General features: G+C 52.8%; 1 protein-coding gene across 1 annotated transcript; it reads right to left on the reverse strand.

The window, feature by feature from the left end:
* Positions 1-659: 659 nt before the first annotated feature.
* ONECUT1 (one cut homeobox 1) lies at positions 660-25316 on the reverse strand. Its single transcript, XM_072870755.1, has 2 exons — positions 24067-25316; positions 660-8544 (listed from the first exon to the last, which is right to left on the reverse strand). Exons 1-2 carry the CDS (start codon positions 25145-25147, stop codon positions 8252-8254), a joined length of 1374 nt encoding a protein of 457 aa, XP_072726856.1. The 5' UTR covers positions 25148-25316; the 3' UTR covers positions 660-8251.
* Positions 25317-25677: the final 361 nt, after the last annotated feature.

A 25677-nucleotide genomic window follows, 5' to 3' on the forward strand; every position in this document is an offset into this window, starting at 1 on the left:
GGAAAAGACCCCGTGGGATTACAGAGCGCAGAGGCATTAACAACAGTGACAGGAAAGGAATACAATATCCCTTTAAACAATTAAATATTGATCCTGTGGGCCTGAGGTGGACTCCATCACACAAAAGGAAACACCTCTGTGAATTAGTTTGGTGACATCCATACCCTTAGACGATATAAAGGAAACCAAGATTATTTGCTTCGCTTATTTTCTTAATGTTTTTTCCCTCAATTAGAGAAATGCATCTGGTATGAACCGTGCTCGCCTTTCAGACACTCAGCACTCGCTTCCCCTGGAGCCCGCCCCGCTGGGCACCGCGGCGGGAGCTCGGATGGGGACGGGGAGCCCAGGGGACCGCGGCCGGGCAGGGTGGTGTTTGCTGGTGGCAGGGGGCTGCAGACCTCAGCATGGATGGAGGAAAGAAGACACAGTGCCGTGAAGCCCGAGGTGCCATTTCGTGTCCCTCCCGTAACACAGCCGAACGCTGCCCATCCCATGGGAGAGCTGGGGCCACCCCATGGGGCTCACCCGCTCCCCTCAGCTCAGCCTGGTGCCTTGTGGCTGCACATGGAGAAACAAAAGAAGGCAAGAAATGTCTAAATTTAAAGTGCTGGAAAATCCAACCTTTTATTTACTACATTTTTGTGACTACATAAACGCTGAAACATTGTAACACTGAAAAGCATGATGACATCATCACTTGCTTTTTTTCTTTTTTTTTCTTTTTCTTTTTTTTTTTTTTTGCTTAGCAAACACAGCAGATGATATTGCACGGCATAAAGTGAGAACAGTAGCAAAGCTTAAAAAAAGTAACTTAAGGAAATCTTAACGCAGTACAGGAGATACTCATAACCAAACCAGAATAATGCCTAGCGCATTACACTCGTTGTCGCTACACACAAAAATACAGAAGAAGAAGCGCTTGACTAAGAGAGAGATTGAGGAAATATTAGCAATCAACCGTAATTAGGTACAATAATCACTTAGTCTGAAATGCAGATGCAACGCATAAACTACTACTGCTTCCTAATGGGCAAACTAAAAATGACAGCAAAGCTGTCTTTTATCAAAATCTTCGCTTTGTTGTCTTTTTTTTTTGGTTTTGTTCCATTGCTCTGGAGGAACTCCCTCTCGCTCTTGGAAGGTCTCCTACCTCTACGGATCTGGGACCTGTGATTGTCTCTGGTGCCCTCTTTGCGCGGCGGCGGATGGACCCGAGTGCAGGTGGAGGGGGCGGCGTGGGGCGCGGAGCAGGGCCGGGGCGGGGGGCGGCGGGGTGGGGGGCTGGGGGCCTGGCTGGCCCAGGCTCCGGCTCAGCTGGGACCGGACTGTGGGCAGGGGGTTATGAAGACAACTACCAAAGCAAGTAAAAGACAATGCTTTAAAGTTTATTTTCATTTAATACTGTTGTTGGTTCAGACTGCAAAACTAACGCGGTTCCACAGTGAGGATGCAATAAATGCAGAACAGACCGTGAAAAATCAAACTACGGAACAGGAAAAGAAACCGTGTCTTCCTAAGTACAGTTCTGTCCAGCGCTCGACGGCTCATGCTGGATTCGTCGACTAATACTTTGTCTCCCTCCTCCATGTGAAGCATAACTCATTGCACGGCATTAGTTTATGTATTAAAAGCAGACATTTAGCCAATGCTTACCAACAGACCATTTAATGATCCTGCATTTCAGAGCATCTTTATTGCCCCGTTTCAATACTTGAAGTATAAAAATGTACCTAGAAAGTGTAACTTCTGACCAAAAGCTCAAACCCTGCCCTTGTCCTGCCCTCCCTCAACCCCTCCGCTATCCCCCCAAAGGAAAACAAGGTACACCTGGAGCTCAGCTACTGTGCGGGGAAAGGAAATATTTACAGCCATCACAAACCATGTCAGTACACAACATTCAGGTGAAACAGAATCTATTCTTTATGCAAAATAAAATACAGGTGAGTGGCATCCTATTTTCTGTGCCATGATGCCATCATCAGCTTTGCAGAATTATCATTGTCATGACTCTTTTTTTTGCTTTTCAACTCAAAACTGCTTTTTCCTCCCTCGAGCTGCGGGGGGGGCGGGGGCAGGTGCAGCACCCAGTCCCCTCGCAGGGATGCTGCACAGGTACCTCCGCGCTCTCCCGCAGCCGGGGCACCGTGGTTCTGCTGCGGTCCCTGAGCCTGGATGCGGCCGCAGCTCCCGAGGGACGTGGCTGCGCCCCACGGGCCCCGAGCTGTCCCCACCTGCGGGCCCTGGCTGGAGAGCAGGTGACACGGCAGTGGCCCACGGGTGGCCCGAGCCCTCGAGTGCTCTCCGAGCCGGGCTGGCCCGCGCCGTCCCATCGCCCGCCGCCCCTCGGCCGTCCCCTGCGTGTCCCGGGGAGGAGAACCCCCGCGGGTACTTGGGGGGCTGGCGAAGGCCTTTCCGTGAGCAAGGTTTCCAAATTCAAGTTAGCTTTTCTCCCAAGGCTTATGCCCGCTACTTGCGCTACCCGTGCGAATGGCGAAGGAAAACAAAAACTCAGCAAAGTCTCTCACAAATGCCAGTGCTTTTAAACATTAAACGACTTTTAAATTCTTTGGATGTGCGGGTCTCACCCACAAAGCAACCTTTCTAGAAAAAGACAAATAAATTAAAGGAAAAACACACTAATAATGCCTTTCTGCTTTCTAAGTGACAAAAGTACTACCTTGAAACACTCATTTTGGCATGTACAAGTTGGGGGGAAGGGAGGCCCGGGGGGATAACCTGGCAGTGTTTGTAACACGGGTGGAAGTGCGTGCCAAGACAAGGCTGAAGATACACCCTGCAGTCAAGAGAAGCACTCTCCTTCAGTTCATCTCGGCATCAAGAATGAAAAGATTGTAACATAAAGCTTTGGCCATTTTTGAATCTACTATATACAATTTTTTTTTTAAACTACATAGTCATAAATTAAAGCAGTGATTAAATAAGCGTATACAAAATGTAATTAAATTAAAAATCACAGCACATTATAGAGAAAAAATAGGAACCATTTATCACAGCAGAGAATATTTTTTTTTTACCCTGTGAAAAGAACATCGACTAGCAAACACAAAGCATCCTAGTTGAAACAAAAGAAATCAAAGCCATGTTTCCCTTTCTTGCATTCATTGCAAACAGCAATCTTTACCCACTTTGAAACATTCCCAGGAATAAGATCTTCCTTGAGTATAACAGAGAGGTTCTGCCAAAAAAAAGGAAAAAAAGAAGAAACCCAAACCAAACAATATAAAAGGAATATACAAACAAAACAACCCCTACAAAATAAATAAGAATTATAAAGCTTTTTTTAAGTAACCTTAACAATTATCAAACTAGTAAGTTCTGCCTTATCACATAGACTCTCTATACAACATAACCCTAAAGATTTATTACTATGAGGTATTTGGAGGAATTGGTAAAAGCGATGCACGGCCTGTCTGGGCTGAGGGACTCAAGCTGCTTTGGGGGAAAGAAGAGGGAACCTTTGGTTTGTCAGCAAGAAAGTGGAAAAAAACATTTTCCTTTGGTATCAAAGAAAGTTTCATTGCATGGTTGCACGGCAAAAAAGCACCACGGTGAAGAATTATTCCTTTTTTCATTAGTGGCCTTTCTAACAGGCTGAGGTATTCAAAGAGTATAAGGTGAGAGATAAAGAGGTCAACAGCGGTTTAACACTTTGGTTCAAGCAAGGCACTCGTCCTATGAGTTTACAAAGTTTGCAACATGTTTGCCTAGAGCTTTATTATTATCCTTATCCTTATCATCATCAGTAGTAGCAGTTGTAGCAAGAGAAGTATTCGTAAGGTTATTAGCATTACCATTAAGAATGAAGACAAGGTTACACACTGAGTGAAGGTGAGGATCAGGGGGATCCTCTCCTCTCTGAGGAGAGAAGGGGGATCAGGGGGACAGGGTTAAGGAGGATGAGTTCCCTTTCCAGACCGAGGCCGTGCATGAAAAATCTTTGGTATTCTTTGGTATCATCAATGTGATTAAAATCACCAATGGAAATCGAGTGAGGTAGCGTCTTTGGTTCACACTATAAATAGTAGATCTTTACACACTTTTTTTTTCTTTTTTTTTCTTTTTTTTTAACACGTGGAAGTAGCTATTCCTTACCTTTTGCTTCTTTGTCTTTAGCAAATAGTTACCAAATGTATTGTAAAGCTAACCACACCACAATAATAAACCAGGAGGCTAAGCAAAGTCTCAAAATTAGCCCCTGGGCCTTTGAATGCACCCAAACGCAGCGAGATAGAAAAGGGTAAGTGCTTTCTCTTTGTTTGCTAAATGCATAGTTTTCATCCTTATGTACAAAGGAGGAGGAAGAGGAGGAGGATAGGAGGAAGAGTAGTAGAAAGAAGGACCGTTTCTCAGGGTAAAAATGTCTTGTTTACAACTCAGGTGAGGAGAGGTGTCCTAAGACTCTTTGGTATAAGCTCAGTGGTGTTTCCGAGCCCTCCAGGCAGCGGCAGCCCCCCGGGCAGCGCCCACCGCCACCGCGGCCTTATCCTGAAATCCCTCTCAGGAGAAGAGCGGTGCCCACGGGCAGCCCTGGGGCTGGTCCTGTGCCGGGACACCGGGGCACCCCCGGTCACTTCGGCTCCTTGGGAATTTGCTTCTGGCATCGGTTGGAGCAGGAGCAAATTCTCAAGCAAAAGCCCCGTTGCTGGCTCGCTCGCTCTTGTTGGGTTTGCTTTACCTGAGTAAGGAGAGGAGGCTGAGGCCCCTGGAAAGCAATGCAGGGGCTAACGTAGCAGTATGGGTCGGTCTGACTTTTTTTTAATTTTTTTTTTTCCTGGAAAGCTAGTAATGCCATTTACAATGGGGATGGATGCGGACAGTTCACCTCTTGGCCAGCCTCCCCTCGTGGGTCACTGCGGTCAGGTTTGGATGCAGCCTGTGAGCCGAATGCGCGTTCCTAATGCCCTCTCGCCCGTGGAGTCACCTTTGGCTGAAGCCCCATCTCCTGATGCTCCCAAATTGTTTCAGGTTCTGCTCCCTCTCCTAACCCTTCCTGGCAGATTTTTAGGTCCTTTTGTTGAATTTGAAACAAATTTCCATTTTGTCAGGAATGAAGTGAACCGAAACACTAACTCTAATACGACAGAGACAGGCTTTCCTGTCTAATGTTAAGCACAGCATTAGAAAAAAGCTCCCCTTTTAAGGATGCCCTGCTAAGGAACGGCAGCGATCCAAGCCAGGGAGCACCAGGTAACCTGTCCATGCTTCAGTCGGTGCGGCCGGGCAGTCTGCTCAGAGGTAAAACAGCTTTACAGGTAGAATGAGGAGTTTCATAGTTATTTGCTTCATGTTTTGAAAGGAATTAAAGAAAAGTGTGTTCTTTGCCTATTCAGAGTATGAGGCGCATATTGCTTATGGGAAGAGTGGTTTTGTTCCTAATGGCTTATAAAAAAAAAAAAGGTTTATATATACTTAAACAGACATGTAAAAAAACCAAAATGCTTAAAATCTATAACTTGTGCATCAGTTTTAGTGTGTGTGGATGTATGTGTGTGCATGTATACATACATACACCCCCATAAAAATGTGTGTGAGTATACACAGACCTATTCAGGGGCTTGTGTGTGTGTGTGTATCAGAGATCCTGAAATTGCATATTGGGTGCAAATTTAATGCTGGTATGAAAGTTCTCTTTGGTTTCAGCAAGTAGTCTCTAAAGACAATACAATGGAAATACTAAAAAATGCGACAATGTACTTTGAATTTCCCTGCATTTTTAAATTCTCAAGTTTTAAATAAATAAGGCTTTCTTTTCTAAACTATAGGTACGTTACAAAGCAGTGTTTTGCTGGAAAAAACTAAAACGTTAGTTATCACTGTCCTTTATTAACCTTACACTAATGAGACTGCATTCATAAGATATTTTATACATCAGCTTATTAATGTTTCCATGTCAATTATGTCTCCGTGGGGATGGAACACTTTAAAAGAAAGCTCACTCAAATTTAAGGTAAGCTAGAGACTTGAAAAACTCATGGATTAGATTACATTTTCACAGACAATTTCTTTGTCAGTCTTAAAGTGGGTTTAATGTAGGAAAACGTGGAGAAATATTCGGTGCCAAAAATCTTGGATTTATTTGACTTTATTTTAATAAAGAGATATTTCAGCTGTATTCTAAACACTTACTGGAAATTAACTGTATACCCTGGACCTTGACTAGACCCTGTCCTCTTGGGAAATAACTGGTGCTACAAAGTTGCTTAACTTTGGTGTTGCCAGTATTTGGAGTGGGCTTCATCCCAAAAACCAGTATCTGCTATTGCTGATGGTGGTTGGATTCTAGTTTACCTTGAATTTTCCTTTCTCTTTTTTTTTCTTTAAAAAAAAAGGGTGTAAGTAATATTACCTATTTCTAATCCTTGCATTGGGCCTATACCTGCATATTTGGTTACTTTGGAATTTAATATACCTACTAGAATTACTACAGTAATTTGAAACACCGGTTAGAGATCTAACAGGCACACGTATGTTTTTTAAAGTCTATTTTCCCCTTACACTACAATTTAATATGCAGATGTTGCACGCTTTTCTTTTTAATTTTATCAGAGTAGGAATGGGATGATTTCTCTTCTACGGGTCTGTTAGCAACAGAGCATTTAAAGCTTTTCAGCTACAAACTTTAAACTATTTCATGCATTATCCTGATTAATAGATGAGCAAGAAAGAATGCACAGGACAAAAGCTCAGCCTGCTACACACAGATACGACGCCACAAAACATCAGGCTGTATCTTGGTGTCATGGGAATTTTGCTATTGACTTCAGAGGCACCACGATTTGGCCTTCCAAAAGCGCAAGCGGAGCTCCTGTTGGAGCTCTTCCCACCAACATTAACTGATGTTGTACCACTGTTTTCAATAGGAAAAGACCACGAGCCTTCAAAGCTATTGCTATTCCTTTGCCTAGTAAAGTCAATAGGTAAAAAAAAAGCTCACTAATGTCAATGAGTATTGATCAGATGCTGAGCCCTGCGGTTTTACATTGCGCAATTCTTTTCATTTTTGCATACAAAATGCCTCAGGTCTCCTGTTTGCAGGCTAGATGGCAGAGCTGAGCTATATTTATATACAGTGCACGGTTTGCAAAGAGCGCTGTTCAACGGGCTTCCAGCAATATCAGCCTGGGAGAGTGTCATAAGGGGATGCACGCACGATAGCTACCACACTATCTTACACATGGCTGTAACAGCCCCTTTTTGCTCCCGTTGAAGTCAGCGACAAAAAGGCTGACTGACTTCAATGGAAGCAGCATCCCGTTATCAGTACCTGTGCTCCGACAGGGGCTGCAATCTCCTCAGAAGACATTCTTTCTTGCCAATCATGGAAAGAAACAATAATGTGGTTTTACTAATTGCAAATAACAGTCTTGATTACAAGTTTTATGTGTTATACAGTTAGATTAGTTTATACCTATAACTCTACATAGTATTTTGTGTAAAAATAGCTTTGGAATATTAAAATCATTGCAATAAAATACCTGCAATATAATTATTAAATGTGTTCTTTGGTAGCTAGTCGATTTTTTTTATGGATGGAATAGTTTTCCTTTTTTAAATCTGAACATTCCTTAACAAACAAAGAGAATGCACTGGTTTAGGTACCATTCAAAATTTCTTTGCCTAGTTTGAACTTGTTTCCAGGCGTTGCACTGGTTAAGTTCAAACCATGAAACAGCAAAAATCACACTACCGTTCAAATGAATTCAGACGACTCCACGCTTTGTCAGTCGTGCCATGGCACAACCCTCTCTGAAGAGCAGCCCTGACTAAGTCCCTAACCACCGGCGTGTACGCAGTACGGATACACTATACACCTTCATGGCAATTGCTGTGGAAATGAAGAGCCATATCTGAAGAGATGTCCGTTCAATGACAAGAAATCACTATGCTCCAAACCACTAAACAGCCAAGTACGGTGAAGATGATCATGGGCGAAGGTGTAAGACCAGTGGTCTGTTTCTCTTCTCTTTGCGTTCCATTTCATTCCCTCCATTTCGCTTTCTTCTTCCTCTCTATTTTTTGCAAGTCGTCGTCCTACTAAAGTGTGTGTCTTAGAACAAAGTCATAATGCAGGTGAAATAAGTCTTTGGTTTCTTTGGACTTATAAATAACATTTTTTTCAAATAGTTCTAAGTATAAACCTGCTATCTTGAGGTCCTGGTCTGTCTTTATTTATTTATTTATTTATTTTTAAAGCTTTTCCACCGAGGTTTAGTTCGTGGTTATTCCTTCATGCTTTGGTACAAGTGCTTGATGAAGAAGATGAGTTGCCTGAATTGGAGCTGCCCTCGTCTTGCCACTTATCCAGACTCCTCCTCCGTGCATTCATGAAAAAGTTGCTGACGGTGCTCAGCTCCAACCCGAGCTGCTGGGAAATGGTGATTTGTAATTCTTTGGATGGACGCTTATTTTCCTTGAATATTGCATGTAGAGTTCGACGCTGGACATCCGTGAAGACCAACCGAGGCTTTTTGGGTGTATTCCCTCTATCCTTCCCGTGCTCTTGTTCTTTCCTCTTGCACGCTGCAAGAAAGGGGAGGATGGTTAGAGAGGGCTGGCAAAGGAGTCCGCGGGAACGCAGTACAGGACAAACTAGGGAAAAAGGACCGTGCATTTCAGCTTCCAAATTTGGAGAGGATGTGTGACAGGTTGATTTAATTTTTTAACTTATTATAGACTATAAAAATGTAAGGAATAGAAATTAGAAAATACCTTCATCATTGTCTGTTAAAACTCAGCAAATGCTATTATTGAGAGTTTACACTTGGATAACGCCCATTAGTGCTGAGAATTAACTATGTAATATCCCTATGAGGTAGAGCGGAAATTCACTGAGCCCTAAGGTCAACCTTGCACACCTTTTTTACCTTCATTATTTGTTTTCAGTTCATTTCAGTAGCTTTTCATTGGCTGAGAAATAAGGAACTGGGAGAAACCAGGATGCTACTACAGTCTTACAGGCCAGATGATTATGTATTCTGAACAAAATAAACCGCGTTTTGACATGCAGAACAATGGTACAGTAAATCTTCCCTATAGAATTTCACCTTATTTCATCTATCATCCTTTCCTTCCCTTTCAGAATGTTATTTTGCTCTACATTATTAAAGGGCACTTGCAATTTGAAATCTGCCTTGCAGATCACCTGCCAGGCAGGATCCGACAGGGCTGGGAGAGCGTCTCCTGGATCCCCCTGCCAGCCTTCGACTGTCTGCCAGCTCATCTTTGTTAGCATTTCGCTAGGATAAAAGGTTTCCTTGGGAGGACAGATTGCTCTGTCTCACTTTCGAAAGAGTGAAGTTGTCTGTTTCTCCTTTTTTGTCTAACAATGTCCTTTAATGCTGATTTAGAGATGTATTTCTGAAGGTAATGTGGATGTTCTGTCTCTGTGCCTGTCTAGTCCTGATTTCTGTGGAGATCAGTGCTGATTATATGAAGAATTTTGAGCAGTGTCTCCACCTATTCCACAGTTATTGGAATGAAAACAGCAAATCACTTTGCAAAGGTCCTTCCCACATCTTTTATTGCTACCAAGAGCCAGCCTTGGTATGAGGGTTTAATTGCTTGAGGGAGGTATAAAAATAGTCATCCACCTTCTATACTTAGAGAAATAGAAACTGCACAGATCAGACAGCAAGATTCAGGAGATGCAAAGGCACCTTCTGCTGGCCCAGGCAGGCAGGGACCAACACACCGGCATCTCAGCCCCCTCCGAGGAGAAGCTTTTGAAGAGCTCCCTAAAAATATATATTCCAGCTACACATTCTTTCATAAGCAATGACACATCGATCAAATGGACTGGGATGCCAAACTCATATCTTCTACAGTTATTTTTATCTGAAAACCTTTGAAGAGTGCTTTGAAGTTACATCCTGACCTCTAAAATACCGTGGAGCTTCTGGGCTGAAAAACAGGTTTCCTCATGCCAGTGAGCCCCCACTTGAAGTCAAGCTGTTGAATTCACTGTGGGGATCAGTGCCTATTGCCATAATTCTGCATCCCCATTGAAAGCAAACATTGATAACTCAAGGGTTAAAACTTTTGCAAGAATGGTCTGTTATTTACTGACAAATATTAGGAATGAGGAGCAAAGAAGACATCAACAGAATCTAAATCTTTTATACAGGTCTAACCATTTGACGATCAGAAGTTCCCGTGAAAGCAGCCACAGACACTCGGCTCTGTAACAACCTCAGCCTCCAGCTCTGACTCTGCCCCTGCGAACGGGCTCATGCACAACAGGAGACAAACCAAATTCAGATAATGTTTGCTGTGCCCAACACTTCATTTCTGCTCACACTGCTTTACACCCTCCCTTTTCAAAAACTACACAAATTCCAGCTTTCACCTAGGTACTCTGTCCAGATCATCATTTGTCACAAAATCCTAACTACACAAATAGCGTGATCTGAGTCAGCACTGTACGATGCTTCAGCAGGAATCGTCACATCACAAATGACAGTCACAGCAGTAGCGACAAAGCTAGTTCAATTAGCGGTGTAAACCTCTGGGCTTTCAATCACAAATTAGTATATGAGTTCTCTGAAATCATAGAGAATAACAAAAAACCAACCGTCCGTTGTGAAACTAACTTGCTTAACGTGTTGTCCTCCTGAGCTTGTGCTCATCTCCTGAAATGTAATATTCCTGAATAATTATTTCCTTAGAAACTGTCCCAAGAGTTACAACACACCTTGTTCCTCAACTTCAGTTGTATCAGAGCCCTCATAATTACTGCTAGTAACATCACAGAGGTAAGAAAAAAGTGCTCATTGCTGGAGAGAAAAAATAAACCTTATCCAGTCTATGATACAAATAAGCCAATTTTAGTATTTTGCAAATAAAACTTCATTTCAGTCAAGCCCATCAGAAAGCGAGCGTTGAGGTTCCCATGGTGCTCCCTGGAGAAGCTGGGAGCCATCCCTTCCTCCTGCAGACCGCTGTGGACTTTATTTTTTAACAAACTATCATGCAGTCTTGTTGGTTTCCTAAGGCTTGGTCCACAGCCAGCGGGAACAGGTGAAGATATGCTCTCGTTTAGCCTACGAAATAAGATAGTTCTTGTCCTCACATCCAAGTTGGAGTTCTTCTACTTTGAATTAAGGACTAATGATGCATTGGTTCAGAGAGAGTGAGATACTGACTCAGTTGCAATTTGGGACCTTATCTGAGACACGAAGACCCACACACAACAGGTTCAGTCCTCACTGAACACGGCACAGCCCCAACAGGTGGAACCGAGGCATCCGTTGCCCCTAGCAGAGCAGCCCAGCCCAGCCGAGCTTTGCCCAGGATCCTCCTGGACCCCGCTGCCTGCTGAGCTGCACACTGGCCCTGGCCCTGCCCAGCATTGCTCGCAGAGCCTTTTTCTACCTGGGAGAGACTGGGAACACCTTCAAAATCCAGATCATTTCCAGGCAATGCAAAAGTTGCTTCCTTTTCAGCTCTACTGTTAGCGTTCACCAGAGGCAGACTGAGGGCAAAAACTTACCAATATGCTTAATGGTTCAAAAAGCCCTTGCAGACAGTACTGCCAGGCCTCGGGCTGTGAGCAGCAAGGGTGGATACCACCTTTCATCTTCTGCCTTGTCCAGACTCAGGAATATTAATAGCACTTAAAAATAAATAATGGTGATAATGAAAAACCGTAATAGGGTTTCCTTACGATCGTTTTCCCTGCACTGGAGCCAATCAATTTTAATAATAAATTGTAGCTTCCAGCTTGCCAGAGAACAAATGTACACCACGGGATAAAATCTGCTCCAACATGAGAGTCTATCCAGAGCAGGCACAGAGCCCGGCCAGCTCACACTGCGAGGGATGACAAATTGGAGCCATCCAGCCCGGTGACAGCAGCCTGCGCTCAGCCCAGGTCACGCTCAGACAAAGCAGCTATGCCTGCCCGGGCCAGGTCCTCCTCTAACGCTGGCAAGGGTGTCCACTGAAGTCAGAGCCTCCAGGGACAGACTGAAACCCTCTGTTGGAAAAACACCAGAGTCTGTTTTCAAAACTATTTGACACACCTTCATCTGGATTTCATTTTACGTAGCAGAAGATAATAAAAACAATTTGCATCGATGTTCTTCACGTGCACCTGCCCGTGAGCACTGTGAGCGGACCCTCTCCCACAGCACAGAAGCTGACTTCAGGCACTTTGTGGGCCGTTGTGCTCCCCAGAGGCGTACACCTCTCCCTGCGCATGCTGCCCTCGCACGCTGCCCTCGCTCCCCCGTGCAGCCAGATGTGCTCTTTGTCTCTGGGCTGCCCCAGCTGAGCGATGCTCCTTGCGATGCCTTGTGGAAAAGCCTTAAGAAACTCTAGTCAAGAAAAAAGCAAAGCCGAGGATAAAGTAAGAGTCCCTCTGACTCTGGCTACACATGTGCAGATATGACAATGTAATATTATCAGTGCCAGAAGGAGCCTTATAAATCCACTGCTGAACTCTGCCCTCTTCCAGTCACTTCCATCTTTCTCTGCCCTGAGCAACAGATATTTTTGACACTTGCAATTCTTCTGATACAGTCCGTCAATCTATTTTTGTCTCCCTTTGTTCCTTCTCAGTCACCTGAGGGATTTGGCCAACTTAACTTGCCAAACTGTGTAAGGTCTGTATGTCTCATCAAGGCCCGGTTGCCCGTGCGTGGTACAGAACCGGGGTCTCACTGCTGCAGCTCCACCCTCCATCGCCGCTCTTCTGCAGCGCCCGGCTGGGCCGGCTATGTGCAGCACGGCAGGATCAGTCCTGCTCTGCTGGAGGGGCGAGCAGGATCGTGTCCCCTGTGAAAACGCACTAATTGCATCTTTAGGTTGAGATAATGAAGAGGATGTTTTGCCCACCTGTGATGTGAACTACACTGTTCTGTCAGTCTAAAAGTCAAGATTACAGTAAGCTCAGGTGTTAACCCTGACGTTTGATCCAGGCTTTCATCCCTAGAGGCTGGATTTCTTTTTAAAAATCTAAGAAAAAAACCCTGATTACCATAAATCAATTTTCAGGAGCAGTTGGTGCATACACATGTGCCCAGCTGTATGTGGCAAACACTAATTTTCCTTTCTAAAAATACAAAGCAAAGAATGAAACCGGTAATACTCTCAAGAAACCTGCTTTCTGCTCTCTTGTTTTGGGCACATAATAAAATACCACCACAAGTTCTGCTGGCTTCTTTTCTGGAAAACTGGCACCAGAGCAGGGGGAACGACAACAGAAAATCCTGCTTGGGTGAAACCTACCCCAACCCCTGTTGTGAAGGCAGAGGACCACTCACTGCAAGAGGCATTGCTCAGCTGGTGGCCCACTACGTTGCCATCGCTGAGTGTGAGCTCTCAGACACAGGATGGAAAAGTGGCGGATGCTGAGGAAGAAGGTGGATTTAGGGGGTTTCAGACCTGGCACTGAGAGAGACATGCCCTTAAATGCACACCGACAGGCTGAGGCAGCGGCCACACGCTCCGAAGGGCCATGCCGCTCACCAGCCGCCAGCAGCTGTTCCCACTAGCTCCGGGACACGCACAGGCAATGGCCAGGACTGGGTTTTTGACCATACGAAGTAGCTGGAAAGGGAGGAGGGACACAGGGCAGCACAAGGGGAATGCATCTGCCCGAGTGCACTGCAACAGCACGGCATTACAGCTCCTCATGGAAGGGAAGTGTACAGTCCCACCAGTGCCGTGGCATGAGTCTTCTCACCCCATGAAGGAGGAAGCCAAGGCACACAGTGGGTCTCCGCTTACAGGGAGCCTTTTCTTCCGCTGTTTGTACCCAGAGCAGGTCCAGATCAGAAACGGGGAGACACACACAGGGTAACGTCTCCAGCCATGCTGAATTCAGAGGCCGTCTGACACAGAGAGGAGACCGTGTGCTGGCCACCAGCAATAGGATACAGGGCCTTTCACCCCGGGGTGACAGGTCACATTTCCAGCTCTGGCCCGGGTCACTGCTGACCACAAGCCATTATTACTTGACGGCCATCAAGTGCCCTGTATGAGATGAGGCAGTGGTCTTGGTTCAGCTCCCTGTGAGCAGGTTCACACCACGCTAATTTCCATCACATTTGACACGTTATTTGACACCAATTAGCACCATGGCTGGAAGGTTGAGCCAGACGCTACGGACAGGAGTCTGTAGGAACCCATTTTGTAGCTGAAATGTTCATTTTGAGGAACAAAGAGGACTGGGGATCTCTCACAACTGTGGGCTCGGCTCTGTCTTGCCAGAGGAGGCACCTTCTGGTTGCTTGACACCAGAAGGTAAATTCAGCACTGAGCTCTGGGGTCTTCATGACCACCCTCACCAGGCTGGTTTAGTTTTCAGGACTGTCTCACCCTTACTATTCATGAGCATTATATTTGCTTCAGACAGGTAGGAGAAAAAAACAACTGCTTTATGCTTCTCTCAAAGACTCCAGTGCGAGATTCCCAGAAAGCAATGGCGAGTTTACGAGCCAGCAGGTTCATTGCTGTGGGTTCAGAGCAGTCACCCTTCCCATGAGTGGGAAAACCCCAAGAAACGATGCAGCCCAGCTCAGAGAAGTGCCGACAAAAGCCCTGCAGTCCTGTGTGTGCCACAGGAGAGACAATGAGACATATTTTAGATCGACTTGAGAGAGTTCTCAAAAGTTTTGTGATGATCATCTTTTCCCTCCTCCTCTTGCAAAGCCTACTCTTTTATCTATCCCAGCCTCATGTGTATAGGACATGTCTTAGAGACATAAAAACCCCTTTTAGAATTCTCTCCTTACAGGTATTTTCTAATCTCTGTTGTCTCAGGTCTATAAAGGCTGGGACCTGTCTCAGCTACAGTCTGAACTGCACCCACTAAGACCCTGGGAATCTCTTTCTAAAGCATCTGCTTCTAGTTTTGAAACACCACAAAATATCCAATAACATTTTTAGAGAGTGAAAACTCTTCACTGGTACAAGCTCGAGAATATCCTGGGGGATATTCTTCTGAAGGAGGCTCTACCTTTGGGTGGAAAAGGCAGCAGGATTTCCACAGGAGGTTGAAACTGCTTAAGGACTTTGGCCGTCAGAGATAGTCCTAATCACACTGGCTACAACAGCTCAGTGGAAGCAAGTAGCTGAAAGTTTATGGTAAATTCATAGTGATGATAATATATAATAAAGTGTGATAAGCTCCATCCTTATCATGTGAATAACAGCTCTGGAGCGTGCAGGGAGACACACGGATGACAGATCTCTCCTAATTATCAAAAACTTCACATTTGGGGGAATATGAGAACAAGATAAGGGGCCTACAAGACTTATGCTACCTGAGGGCAGACTTCACCACATGAACTAAAAGGAAGCAAATCTGTTTGGCCTGGATGAATAACCACAGCTGCTGTGTGCCATTCACTCTGGTACATGGCCATTTGGTGGTCCCCAGCACTGCCCCATCCTGCTCGTCACTGCCCTGGGGCCTTCGAAGGCGCCTGGGAGACAGGATCCCTCCGGAAAGGTGCTGCCTGAGACAGAGCCGCTGCACGTCAGGGCAGCTCATGGCCATGTGCTCCCGCTGTAGCAGGTAGCGGACAGCATCGATGCTGCAAAGAGCATTCCCAAAAGCTTCAACCCACCGTAGGATAAGGCCATTCACATGTCGGTGACAAAAGCCTCACAAGTCGGTGACAAAAGGGTGACACAGTTCATTGGTTGCTCCCCTAAACTGTCCCCTTTCAACTGAAGAGAGTATGGGCTATTCCAAAATGTCTGAACCCACACTAAATTATTTGTTATTACTCCTGGTATCATTCAGTATTTTGCACCTGTCTTTCTAGTGATTTGTATTTATGCTTATTCAGAGTGCAGGTGTACCTGTCTACTCAGAGGTCATTTGATCTGTGTCTTATTTCTCTGCCATCGAGCCCAGGCAATACTCCTCTTTTCTTGTTTCATAACATGAAAAGAGATAACATGTTCCTACAAGGGAAGCTCACAGAATGACATCAGCCTGCCAACACATGGATCCCAGCTGAGAGTGAACGGTGAACACCTCACTCCTGTGCACTGTATTAAAATGAGCGACCTTAATTTGCTGCCCCTGGAATAATGAAGTGAATCCGGCTAAGGAGTGCTGACTCAACAGTTTGGGATTCTGGGGTTTACACAAACTTACGGTGTTGATGGATCTGTAACCACTTGAGTGAGCTGACACCACCATTACAGAATATGTTGCTAAGTGGATCAATCAGGGGAAAGCACCCCATTTTCCTGCGATATCACTTAAAGCAAACGTTAGATTTCTTTAGCTGGGTCTTTAGTTAACCATATTACCGTGACAAATATTTCTTTGTCTAGCATAAGTAATTAGAATTTAATCACTTTAACTGCATCTTAATTACCCCAAATGAATTGAAAGGACATTTAATAGCAAAGATTAAATTGCCTTAATGAACGGTTTTTGCGACTACATCAATATTTTAACCGTGTCAGCCCTTCCCGGCGCGGCCCCCCCGCCGCAGCGGCGCAGGCAGCCCCCGGCCCCTGGGTGGCGCCCGCTCCCCGCCGCCGCCGCCCAGCGGGGGGGGCGCGCACCGCTCCCTCCGCTCCGCACCGCTCCGCACCGCGCCGCACCGCGCCGCACCGCCCGGCCGGGGAGCACCGGCCGCTGCGCGCCGCTCCGCCAGGAAACGCCGCCCGCTCCGCACCCCACACCGCCCAGCCGGGCAGCGCCGGCCGCTCCGCACCTGCCCGCTCCGCGCCTGCCCGCTCCTCTCCGCGCCTGCCCGCTCCTCTCCGCGCCGCTCCTCGCTCCGCGCCGCTCCTCAGCCCGCTCCGTGCCGCTTCACACCGCGCCGCGCCGCCAGGGAGCGGCCGCCCCGCCCCGCGCCGCCCCGCGCCGCCCCGGGGGAGCGGCGGCCGCCCCGCCCCGCCCCGCGCTCCCCGCCGCCGGGAGCACCGGCAGCCCCGCCCCGCCCCGCCCCGCTCAGTCCTGCGCGGCTGTAGAGGGCACACACTGCTGCGGAACCGCATCGGGCCTGCCCGCCGCGGGCAGCGGTAGCTTCGCCTCCGCACGCTGCCGCCTGCTTTGGACAGCGCGGTGGGGACGAATCCTCCCGTGGGGCGTTCCGAGGCGCCCGGGTAAAGGGCTCGGCGTTAGGCCGGGTTATTCCGCCCCCTTCTGCTGCCCCAGCCCAGGGCTCTGCTGCAGCCGCCGAAAATGGAGTTTCTGAGCGGTGGAAGTGACGCAATCCATCGCAAAACCCTCATCGGACGCTCAGGATCGTCAGATTTACTGAAAAACCCGGCCAGCTTCTCGGGCTCCCTTCCTAAGGACCCGCCTGCCCGTTCCCGCTTCCCCTGCTCCAATTTTTAAGCCCTCGGTCAATGCCGACAACATATTAAAACAGCGAGATATGTCTCAAATGAACGAGAAATACGGCAGTGATGACATAAAGAAGTTCCTACGTCTTGGGGGGCACTGCGGCAGCAGTGTGGCAGCCTGCCCCTGCGGGACGAGGGCTGCGGACCCGCGGGGAATCTGCCTGCGCGAATTGCACCGCCCGCGGGTAGCTTCCTCCCGACAGATCTAGGATGCACGTAGCAGTGTATGCAGTGTTGCTGCACCTTAAAAACGTCCATAACCTTAGAGCGGGTTCACTGCAGCAGCTTCTGCACCGAAGTCGCTAAGGAAGAGCCCCCCGTGCCATCTGATTTCATACTTCTAGCTATTTGCTAGTTGTAGCAGCATTTCTAACGGTCCACTAGAAAGTGCTCGCACACACCAGCGCCAACGTTACACAGTCCGCAGCAGCTTGCGATGCTGCTTGCACACCTGTGAAGCAGCAATCCATCGCGTTTTAATTGCCATTTGGGCTGTGCATAAAATGTTACCACTGAGACTTCCTATCACCCTAAAATGGGAAAAAGATCAAAACTACTGTTGAGCTAATAAATTGTCTCTATAAATTACTCTTTCAGCATCATAAAACTGACTTCCTCTTAAGCAAAATGGCTCAAGAAGCTGCATTTCCGAAGAAAGTCAGTAAGCATCGGCCGCTTCTCTGTCAGTATATGATTCATCCAGATAGACTTATGTTTGAAATGCGAATCAACACTTATCGATTTGATCACGGAAGTACCCGACACGATGCCAGGCTAGGTCCCCACTCGGTCCGCAGGAAAAACTCCCCCCGATGCCTGTAGTCTTCAGGTTAAAGTCACCAGCACTTCAGCAAAAGCTCCTGCGGTTAAGGTCTCCCTCGAAACGAACTTGTCCCTTGTGTGGAGGTTGTGGGGATCCTTCTGCTACACAGAGGACAGGTAAAGGCTGCCTGAGGCAAAGCATGAGCTTTGGGTTAGTGCCGGTACATGCGAACACAGACACCGAGGCACTCCCGGCCTGCGCATTTCCAGATAATTCTGTCTCAGTCTAACCATCACGTTCCTTCCCGGCTGTGCACAGGGCAGTGGCACTCGCCAGCACCCAGCTGCAGCCCCGGCCGCGCCCGGGCTCCCCGCCGGTGGCTCCTGCGGGCACAGTCCTGGCGCCACGCTCCGCTCCTCTCCTCTCCTCTCCTCTCCTCTCCTCTCCTCTCCTCTCCTCTCCTCTCCTCTCCTCTCCTCTCCTCTCCTCTCCTCTCCTCTCCTCTCCTCTCCGCTCCTCCTGGGACACCACAACCCCTCCGGCTTGCGGGGCGCGGGGCCCGGGGCAGGGCCGCGCACCGTTACAGCGCTGTGGGGAGCTCGCTTCCCCCCTGGCCACGGGGGCGTGGGAAGGCACCCATCCCCAAACCAGGCCCTCTCGGGGCGCGCAGCCCGGCCGGGAGCCGAGCCGCTCCCGCCGCCGCCGCACGGCCGCCCCCGCGGCAGCCGGAGCACGCCGCCCCGGGCAGGGGGCAGAGCCCGGCCCGCCCCGCGGCAGCGCAGCCCGAATTGCCGGCTGTCGTTCCGCACAATCGGTGCGCGCTGCTCCCCGTCGGAGCCGGCAGCCGTGGGGCGGCTCGGGAAACCCCTGCGGACGGGCTCCGGGCGGCCTCGTCCCCGAAACGGGAGGGCTGGCTTCGCCCCGGCCCGCCGCGGGGCTCGCCCGGCAGCGGGGCCGCCGGGGCCGGGCCGGGAGCGGGGCCGGGCCGTGCCGGCGGCAGCTGTCCGCGGTGCTGAAGCCGGGCCGGGCCGCGCCGCCCGCGCTCGCCCCGAGGGAGCGGGGTACCGGCGGACGGAGACAGCCCGGGCACCGGCGCAGGGCACCCCGCCGGGACGCACCCCGGCCCGCAGCGCTCGCCGGAGCCGCCGCCTCCCGGCCCGGGGGAGCCGCCGCTGCCGGTGCCCGCTGCAGGCGGTGTGCCCGGGCCGGCGGGGCCGGCTCCCGCCCGCCGGCGGTCAGTAGATGGCGCAGAGCCCCCGGGAACCGCGGGGCGACGTGCGAGGGCTGCGGGCGGCTCGGTGGCCCCGGCCGGTCGGGGCGGGCAGACGCGGCGGGCCAGGCCGGCATCGCGCCCACAGCCCGGCCGTGCGGCCCCCCGTCGGGGGCGGCCCGCCGTCGGGAACGGCCCCGTTTGGAGGCGATTTCATCCAAACGGCGGCGAGGGTGGGAGCGGGCCCGGCCCCCCGGCGCCTCCCCGCCACGCGGCGGGTAATTAAAACAAACATACAAACGAGCAAACAATCACGGGCCGAGCCGTGCTACCGGGGGCGGGGGTGGGGGCGGGGGGCGGGCACGGCCCGGTGCGGAGGAACGCGGCTCGTCGCCGCCCGGCCCCGCTCCTCCGCCTCCCGCTGGGCAAACATTAACGAAGGGCAAACGCGGCTGTGTGCGAGCGGCTGTAAATCAATCCCGCCGCAAGGACACGGCCGGCAAACAAGCGCGGCTCCAGCGCCCGCCCGGCTGCGCGCCCGGCGCTGCGGCGGGCCACGATCGCGGCGGGGGCGGGCTGGGGGCCGTTCCCCCGCCCTCCGGTCCCACCGGGCCGGGGCACCTCGCCTCGGCCCCAGCACCGCGCCGGCAGCCGCGGAGCGGCCGCTGTCAGCGCCCGCGGTGCGCGGAGCCAGGCCCGCGCCCGTCCCCGCGGCGTCCGGGCGGCCCGCAGGGCGAGGAGGGGCAAGGCCTTTCCCCCGGGCCCGCGCCGTGCTCGGGGGGTCGGCGGCGAAGCCCCCGGTCGATGCCCCCCGTGTCCCCGATGCAAATGCCTTTATGCAAAGTCCCGGCCGGGTAAATATTAAACAGGCCCTAATGAGGCAGCCGGGGCCCGGGCGCTGCTGGGGCCGGGGCGGCATCGACCTCCCCCGGCGCACGCTGGGGCGGCCGGCGGGGCGAGAGGTGCAAACGGCGTTCATTAGATTTCATATTTAATGTGGAAAACGCTCTGATTGCTGTATCGATTTCTTTACAGTTAATTTGGCGAGAATTTCTCGCCGGCTTCCCAAGGCTGCAGCTTAGCCGGGATTCACTTCGGGAGGGAGAAAGAAGGAGGGGAGGGGAGAAAACGAGATGCAACTACGAAAAACAAGTCAGGTCGCCGGCAAATATCGAGCAGCTCTGGAGGGACGGGCCACCCCCTCCGCCTGAGCCCCGCGGGCGAGCGCGCTTCCCCCGCTGCCCCGCTCCCCTCGCCCGGCTCCCGCCGCCCCGGGACGGCCTAGGGAAAGCCGGTGGGGAAGCCGCCGCGGAGGGGCCCCTTCGGGACGAGCTCGCTGAGAGGGCGCACCTCGGCAAAGCGGCCCCCCTCCTGCGTAGGTCCGGAGGGGCCTGGGGGGTCCCTTACGCCCCCCTCGCCCGTTCCCGAAACGCTTCTTTGCCGCGTTTCTCCCTCGGGCGCTTCCCTCCCTCCCCGGCGGGCAGTCCGTGCGGGGCGGCCACCGGCCTTCGGGCTGATGCGTTTCTAGTAACGAATGGCTCGAAGCAGATTATTTTTTCCCAAGCAAGATGGGAAAAATGCCTTCTTTATCCCCTCCTATCCCCCCCCCATACGGAAATAACCTGAAATTAATTCACCCCTAAATCCCAGCAGGCTGCAGAAGGGCTGTACCTTTTCTTTGAATTGCATTTATTCTTTCGGTATCCCTTCACTGCCCTTCCAAATGTCTACAGAGGCGGGGGGAGGGAGGGAAGACTAACTAACGGAGAAACGGCCAAACAGATAAATATTCAGTGATAGAGCGGGAGAGAGAGAGGGACAGACAAAGGAAAAGAGAACAGAGAGGAGAAGGAAGATGGGATGAATAAGATGGAGGCTGGAAGAGGTCAGCTTTGCAATTAGCAGTTCTGCTTACATTTCAAGAGACAGCCCAGGAAGTGTCAAGACCTCAATCCTGCTTCCATGTAACTACCAATTTTTCCTCTATTTGTCGGAGCTTCTGTAATCTGGGAGGTAGGAATCCCCCAGGGATGGCTGGAAGGGGCAAATACTCAAGATAAAGTGCAGGGCAAGACCGTGAGGCCTGAAATAAGCAGGCTCCATCCCCCTCACCGCCTCCCGGCCGCTGCCTGCGGGAAATCAGAAAGGGAAGAAATGAAGGCAGCGAGAGCTCCGCTCTGGGTATTTATCTGCCTGATAATTCTCTAAACGCCCGGGAGTGAGCTATAATTTGGACATGAAATTTAATTTGCGTCGGCTGGAGTAATTTATGGTATTTCGAGTTGACGTTCATGCATCAATATCAATGGGGGCAGGTTTTTACCGCTTAGTAAGAGCATCACACATTTAAAACCTGCACAAAATAAACCCGGTAGTTTAGGCGCTTACAGCCGATTGCCTGCAGCGCAAGACGGGCAGCGCGGAGGGGCGCGGAGGGGCGCGCAGCGCGGCGCTGCCTGCGCGAGGCGGGGGCTCCAGGGGCCGCCCCCATTGGCTGGGACGCAGCGCTATGCAAATGACCACGTGCTGCGGGGCTGCCGGCGCCCAGGCGGGGCAGCGCCGGGCGAAGCCGCGGGGCCCCCGGCAGCCCGGGGAGAGCCCTGCGGGGGCCCCGGCAGCCCGGGGAGAGCCCTGCGGACCCCTCGGCAGCGCAGGGAGTGCCCTGCGGACCCCTCGGCAGCGCAGGGAGAGCCCTGCGGGGTCCCGCTGGTGCCCGGCGCTGCCCGGCCCGGCTGCAGGGGACGCGGGGAGGCTCGGGCGCAGGCAGTCCCCCCATCCGCCCCCCCCGCCTCCCCGGGCTGCGAGCCTAGTTTCGCCCCGGGGAGGCCGTTTCTGTAAGGTGCCAGCTTTCGGGTTTCATCGGAAAGGGAAGGCGGAATAATGAGGCTTTGTCTGTCTAACGGGATTATCGGGATCCGTTTATGCGAGGGCAGCGCCGGGGTGGCTGGAGGAAGGGGCGGTTTGGGGGCAGAAGCGAACAATGGGTCTCTCCGGACCCGGCAGCTGGGCAGAGCGCGGCCGTCCCCCGGCAGAAAGCGGCCGCGCCGCGGGGAGCTGCCGCCTCCCTCCCGCCCGGGCCTGCAGCCGGGGCTGGCAGAGCTTCCCGGCCGGCAGCGCCAGGGAGGGGATGCCAGCAGACTCCGAAGCGAGGGGTTGTTTCCAGTATCGATCTATGCAAATGAGCGGAGATTCAGGTCGACCGAATTGCCGTAAAAATACACTCCAAATCGAAGAAAGTTCGCCTTAGTAATCGTTACGGGGATATTGGAAACACAAACTCCGTCCTCCTCTCCTGGGTAGCACCAGCAAGACGAGGGTTTTCTCCTGGTGGGGTGGTTGTTGAGGAAGGGAAGGCGGAAAGGGCATTTTCTGAGAGCTCAGACCTTTGAAACTGACTCCGCAGGAGTGGAAGCCAAAGAGAGCAACGTCCTCCCACTGGTGTGCACCGCAGGGCCAGCTACCGCGGGGGGGGAGATCCTGCTACGGGCCCTTCCTCGTACTGCTTCAGGCTTCCGAAACGAGGAGGCTGGCTGAAACCAGGCAAGGAGCACGGCGGTGGCCCAGCCGGGTCCCCGCACGGTCGGGAAGCCGTTCCCAGTTCCCACCGTCGTGGTAGTCGAAAGCGCAGGACCATTCGTGCATTTGAAAGGAGAAAGATTTGGCCCTTCCCTTATTTTTGTCCGTGAAACGGATCAGTGACCCCGGCTCCAACTCGGATTGACTGTCTCGCGTTCTCCAGGGAGAAATTAATGGAGACCTATCACTTAATTAACAAACCCTCACTCATGGCATATTAAACCCGGGCTCTGCACTGGGAGCGCAGGCTGGCGGGTTTGGGAAGGCGGCGGCGGCGGCGAACAGGCACCGAACGGGACGGCAACCTCCGAGCAGACAATACGAGAGCCGCCACATGGACTGCGGGTCTCATGCAGGGGCATCCACGCGAAATTCAAACTCCACGGCCTAATGATAATTACAACCAGTTAAAAAAAAAAACCAAAACAAAACCAAAAAACTAACGATTTTAGCCAGCGGCATGTCTCCGCCACCGCTCACACGCCGGGCTCGTATCGTTCGTGGGGAAAACCCTGTCCCAGCACACCCAACCCAACGCGAGCGGGACGCGGAGCGAACGCCGGCCCCGAGCCCCGCCGGCCGCTGCGACCGGAGCCCGCCGCCCCCGGGGCCGCCGCCCCCGGCACAAAGCGGACGCACCGACTCCTCTCGGCGGCGCATCGCCGGGGCTCCCCCGCACCCCGTCCGTGGGCCGTACCGGGCAGTACCGCAGGGCCGGGCGCGGTACTGCCCGGTACGGCCCGGCCGCTCAGACCGCCGCCGGTTGAAGCATTTCTGCCTCGCCCTGCCCACGCAGGGCAGCGCGGGCGCCGGCCGGTGCGGCTGACGGCGGCGCCCCGTTACCGGGCACGCTGGGCGCCGTCCCGCCGGCGACAGGCGAGCCTGGCGGGTGCGCCCCGCCCGGGCTAACGGGGAGAGCCGGGTGGCCGCAGTGCGCAGCCCGAGCCCCGGCTCGGCTTTGTCTGGCAGCCGGGAGCGCGGCGCGGAGGAGCCGGACGGTGTCGGTGCGCAGAGCCGGGAAAGGGAGCGGGCAGAGGAGGGAAACGGAGCGGCGGAGGGGGGACCGGGGCTGCTCTTCAGGGGCAGGCAGGGAGCGGGGCGGCCTGCCCGGGCCCGGGCCCGGGGCCCCAGCCCCGCCGCCGACCGTGCCCCGACCGCCCCGCAGCGGGCTCACCTGCCAGCCGCAGAGCAGACATCCGCTGAAACTCCGGCTCCTGGAGCCACTTCCACATCCTGCGGAAGGTCTCCCGGCCGGATTTGAGCTTGCTCCAGGGCTTGGGGTTCCTCAGCAGGTCCGAGAGGGTCCCTTGAGAGCGGCACAGCACCCTCTGGGCGAAGATAGCCTGGGGGATGCTGTACCGCTTGAGCTCGGTGGTGATCCTCTGAGCTACTTCTTTGGTATTGATTTCTTCCATTTGCCCTGAATTACTTCCACTGTTGACCTGCGCACCAGTTACAGAAGGGTTTTGCTCCCTGGCAGAGCCCAGGATCTGCCCGTGGCTCTGGGCATTCAAGTGGGCATGGGGGTGGTGTGGGATCCCGTTGATAGGCACCATGCCAGCGGAGGTGGGGGTGAGGTGTTGGTCGCCATGCCTGGCTAACATGGCAGGGTGGTGGGCTTCAAATCCGTTTGGGGTGAGCATTTTCTCGGCGGGCATGGTGGCACTGGGGTGAGCGTAGTGGGGCAGCCCTTGCTGGGAGTTGTGGATGCTCCCCAGGCCCGACCCAGACAACGGAGAGAGGCTTTGCCCCATGCCGGTAACATCCTTGTGGTAGGGGGTGTAGAGATTGTTCATAGACGCCAGACCCCTCTCGTCCCGCATGAGCGTGAAGCTGCCGCTCACGTTGCCCGGTATCCGCTGGTGGGGGTGGTGGTGGTGGTGATGGTGGTGGTGGTGGTGAGGGAACTTGTCCGAGACCGTCGAGATGGGAGGTAGAGGCTGCAGAGGGGTTAACGTGGTGTAGGTACTGCTCATGCTCATGCCGGGGGGTGTCTCGCAGGCCATGGTCATGGTGGGGTGCAGGGGGCCCGTCAGCGCGTGGTCGGGCGGCCGGTGGTGGTGGTGGTAGTCGCCGCCGTCGAGGATGGACGCCATGCCCATGGAGCGCGGGTGGGCCGGCAGGTGGCTGCCGCGGTGGGCCACCGCGCTCCGGTGGTGGGGGCTGCCGCTCATCAGGTCGGCGGCGGCGGGCACCGGCTCATGGCTCACCCCGTGCAGATCGCCGATGTTCTCCATCGCCAGCTGCGCGTTCATCGTCGGCCGTGCGGGCGGCCGGACCGCACATCTATCTGGTGGGCGGCGGGGCGTCCCGGAGCTCTTCGCGGCGGCCGCGGGCCGGTTCCTCCCGCGGGCCGGCGGCGGCGGGCGGGCGCTGCGGGCTGGTGGCGGTGCTGCCGCCGGCTGCTGCCGGGCTGGTGGCTTTTCCTTTTTTTTTTTTTCTTTTGGTGATTTATTTATTTGGGATTTTTTCCTGTTGCCGGGCGACGCCGTCGGGTCGGCTCTAGGGCCCCCGCTCCCTCAGGCCGGGCTCCGCAGCCGCGGCGGGTGTCTGGCCGCGTCCCTCGCCATCTCTAGCCATGGCTCTCACTGCGCTCCGCCGTTTGGACACCGCTCCGCTGCTGCAGCGGCGCGGCCGGCGGACCGGCGCATGCGCGCGCCGCCCCGCACCGCCCCCGCCCGCCCCGCACCGCCCCCCGTGACGTCACCGCCCCTATTAAGGAGGCGAGCCCCGCGCGGCGGCGCCCAGAGCCGGCGGTGCAGCGCTGCCCTGTGCCGCCGCCCCG

This window comes from Ciconia boyciana, chromosome 8 (assembly GCF_034638445.1).
Source record: "Ciconia boyciana chromosome 8, ASM3463844v1, whole genome shotgun sequence".
NCBI classification, from domain to species: Eukaryota; Metazoa; Chordata; class Aves; order Ciconiiformes; family Ciconiidae; genus Ciconia; species Ciconia boyciana.

Bases quoted from the DNA above. Each gene is read 5' to 3' on its own strand.
- ONECUT1 (XM_072870755.1), bottom strand. From the start codon at position 25,147: ATGAACGCGCAGCTGGCGATGGAGAACATCGGCGATCTGCACGGGGTG. The intron at 8,545-24,066 runs GTGAGCCCGCTG...CCTTTCTTGCAG, and splicing joins GTCTGCTCTGCGGCTGGCAG to CGTGCAAGAGGAAAGAACAA.